Source organism: Camelina sativa, chromosome 14, assembly GCF_000633955.1.
Source record: "Camelina sativa cultivar DH55 chromosome 14, Cs, whole genome shotgun sequence".
NCBI classification, from domain to species: domain Eukaryota; kingdom Viridiplantae; phylum Streptophyta; class Magnoliopsida; order Brassicales; family Brassicaceae; genus Camelina; species Camelina sativa.
Window position 1 is genome coordinate 2,424,862 of NC_025698.1, and position 2,945 is coordinate 2,427,806.

General features: G+C 37.5%; 2 protein-coding genes across 2 annotated transcripts in view; one reads left to right on the forward strand and one right to left on the reverse strand.

Moving 5' to 3' along the window:
* Positions 802-1,490, forward strand: LOC104739130 (uncharacterized protein At1g05835). The gene is made up of 2 exons (XM_010459387.2): positions 802-981; positions 1,062-1,490. Exons 1-2 carry the CDS (start codon positions 921-923, stop codon positions 1,382-1,384), a joined length of 384 nt encoding a protein of 127 aa, XP_010457689.1. The 5' UTR covers positions 802-920; the 3' UTR covers positions 1,385-1,490.
* The window catches only part of LOC104739129 (aspartic proteinase-like protein 2), a 4,721-nt gene continuing 3,213 nt past the window's right edge, over positions 1,438-2,945 (reverse strand). Inside the window, exons 6-10 of the mRNA XM_010459386.1 lie at positions 2,508-2,581; positions 2,239-2,326; positions 2,050-2,125; positions 1,787-1,858; positions 1,438-1,685 (exon numbers count right to left, since the gene is read on the reverse strand). Of these exons, the coding sequence (XP_010457688.1) occupies positions 1,543-1,685; positions 1,787-1,858; positions 2,050-2,125; positions 2,239-2,326; positions 2,508-2,581 (453 nt within the window). The 3' untranslated portion in view covers positions 1,438-1,542. The remainder of the gene's footprint in view (positions 1,686-1,786; positions 1,859-2,049; positions 2,126-2,238; positions 2,327-2,507; positions 2,582-2,945) is intronic.

Sequence of the window (2,945 nt, forward strand, 5' to 3'; positions counted from 1 at the left end):
TGTTGAAGATGATGAGTTCTTTAACGCGTCTCTATCTCATCGATAGCGGCCTAATTTCATGGTGAGGCCAGCCATGTCTATTGCAAGTACATGCTTTCATTAGTCACAAAGAAAACTTTATCTCAATGGAAGTTATCAAATTTACTTACAAAATCCTTTTGTTTGCCATTCAATGGAAGCTCCTAACCATCTGTTTCGACTTGCATGTGCTTACTTGATCCAGACCTTCACATCTGTGTGTCACATGTTTGCGGATACTCATGAGTCTGGCTAGCTTCCCCCTCTATAGAGGCCCATTAATCTCCCTGAACACATACTGTAACTGTCAGTACTCTTAACTTGAGATCGTTCTATCCGAAGGTCTTGTAACAATCCATTTCTTGTACAGATATACTAATAAGTACTAGAACCACACTAACCCTTTTTGTAACAAGAGGCACATTACATTCTTGGGTAAATAAAAAAACCAGCATTTTCTTCTTTCTCCTGACTCGAATGAGCCTCAATCTGCTGTTTATCTGATTTTAAGTTTTAGCATGATGGTTCCATTTATATACATATCATGCTATAAACAATTGATTTTATATTTTTTTCATCTGATAAGCACTGTGATTAGATATTCAACAAGGGATCTAGTTATGGAGTCGGAAATAAGAGGAGCATAGTTTTCTTCAGTCTGACACACAACATGTGAAGGAAAAAAAAGTCCTTATCACTCCTTTTAAGTACTTTGTTGTAGTGTAACTTTACTTGCACCTTTATTTGGTTCTCTATGCATGTGACCATTATTGGTCGTATCCCTTGACCCATTCCCCCACACGCGCGCACACAAGCACGCGTGTGTCACTGTGTATGTGTATATATATACTTGCTTTTGTTTGGAGTACAATGCTTCTGAAGCTCTGTTTAGTCGTGTCCAAATGTCAAAACCTCTCAAGTTTCTTCTTTGGTCATCTCTTGCTTTGTTGCTTCTTCAGATAGGTAACTTGAAAGCTTAAATACTTTTCATTGTAATTATTATCTGTAGATATGTGAATGGGGTTGCATGTATATGTGTATAGGTTCCGGGCTGAAATGTGAGAGCAAAAGCAGCGAACCAACGGTGAAGCAGACGCAGGTGAAATGGAGACAAGGAATCAAGTTCAGAGTTGAGGTAATGAACAAATGTCCAATGTGCCCAGTCATCAACCTTCGTCTGAAATGTCAAGGATTTCCTCAGTCGCTTGTGGACCCCACACTCCTCCGTGTTCTCTCCTCTTCCACCGGAAATTGCGTAGTTAACGACGGCTTGCCCTTGAGTCCTATGCAAACTCTTTCTTTCAACTACTCCAACTCACACCAGTTTGCTCTGCGTCCTCTTTCATGGTCATTTCAGTGCGAGTAAACCAATAAACTAGTTTAAAATCAATAAAACAAGATATGTTTGTTCATCAAATATGCTGCTGGTTTTTCTTTGTATTATCTTCTATATATTCAGACCATTTTTACCATTTGAGCAAAATGTTAGAGTCTATGTACAAAAGATATAACTATAAGGAGTCTCTAAAGAAGGAAAAGAGTCATAAGGAGAAGTAAGGAAATTAAAAGCAAAGAGGTATCTAAAGGCAGTGCAGAAGAGATAAAATGTGAGCCTACTAAATGAACTGTTCCTGTTCCTTCATCCTTTACTTTTATGCTTGATGAGCCTGCCAAAGAGAGATGATAAAATTGTTCAAATTCCAAATCTTTCCCAGTCACAATGAGACATGAATATTTATATTGTTTTCGAGCGATATATTGCACTTACAGTTGTATTCAGTCCATCCAATGAGCTGATTTTCGAGATCGTAGAGAACAAGCTTGTTTGAAAGCACCAAATCTGCAAAAGAGAACGTAAGATACTGTGGGAATTGGATTGAATCACATGAGGCTTATATTCACTGAGAGCAACAGAGCAAGAGAACACAATGGGTATTTTTTCACAAACTGGATTGCAATTAAACTTCGTCACTTAATCATGGTTTTGTATAATATGACTACAAACTAATAACTATGTATCCAACAAGTTACCTCCCAAAAGTGTCATGTTTCTCCTATCTCTGGATTGCATTGCGCTATTTTGCCAACCAATGCACCACATTCCTTCCTGAAAAGTTTTGGTGTTGAGTTAGGGGTAATAGCAAGATTGAGAGCAAAATCAAGCTGAAACATGAAGATTACAAGAGCGAAAAATCAACCAGAAACGCTGAATATGCTTACATAAGGGAACAGGTAGTCATGAGGATAAACCCTGAGGAAAACCGAGTTCTCGAAATGGAAAGTGACATTTGGAAACCCCTCATCAACTCTGCAGCAAAGTTAAGATAAGGTTCCATTAGAAAACCATTGTGTGATACGTCAGAAATCACAAGGAGCAGTTGCTTACATGCAAACCATCCACAATGATGTCCAAAGATATTCTTGGTAGATGCAAATTGAAAATTTTGCAGATGAATCATATAAATATATAATCAAGAAATATGACTAACCTTCCAGAGTACTGAAAGCATTTATAATCTTTATCCACTATGTGAACTTTCAGAGCAGGCTCCTGCGAGGTTATCTAACAAAAGAACAACTAATTATGAGAATAGACTCTGCAGTTTAAATTTCTTTAAGAACTGGAAATTTCTAGCAGTGTACCATCTTCACCAGTGGCTCATAGATTATCTCTGGAAGATAGGCCAAGGTCGTACCACTGTCAATTATTGCTCCTTTTCTATCTCCCGGTTGAAATAAATCAGCTGGAATATTAAGAAACTCCTGACCAACTTGAACTGCTGTCATATTGACATTGTAATGTGGTCTACAGTTCAAAACAATAATAGTCCGTTAACAAAAAAGAGAAAGAATATATTCATCATTTTAGAAGAAGCTTTAAAGTCAAGCACACTAATTCTATTTTCCTCCTCTATACAAGAACTGCA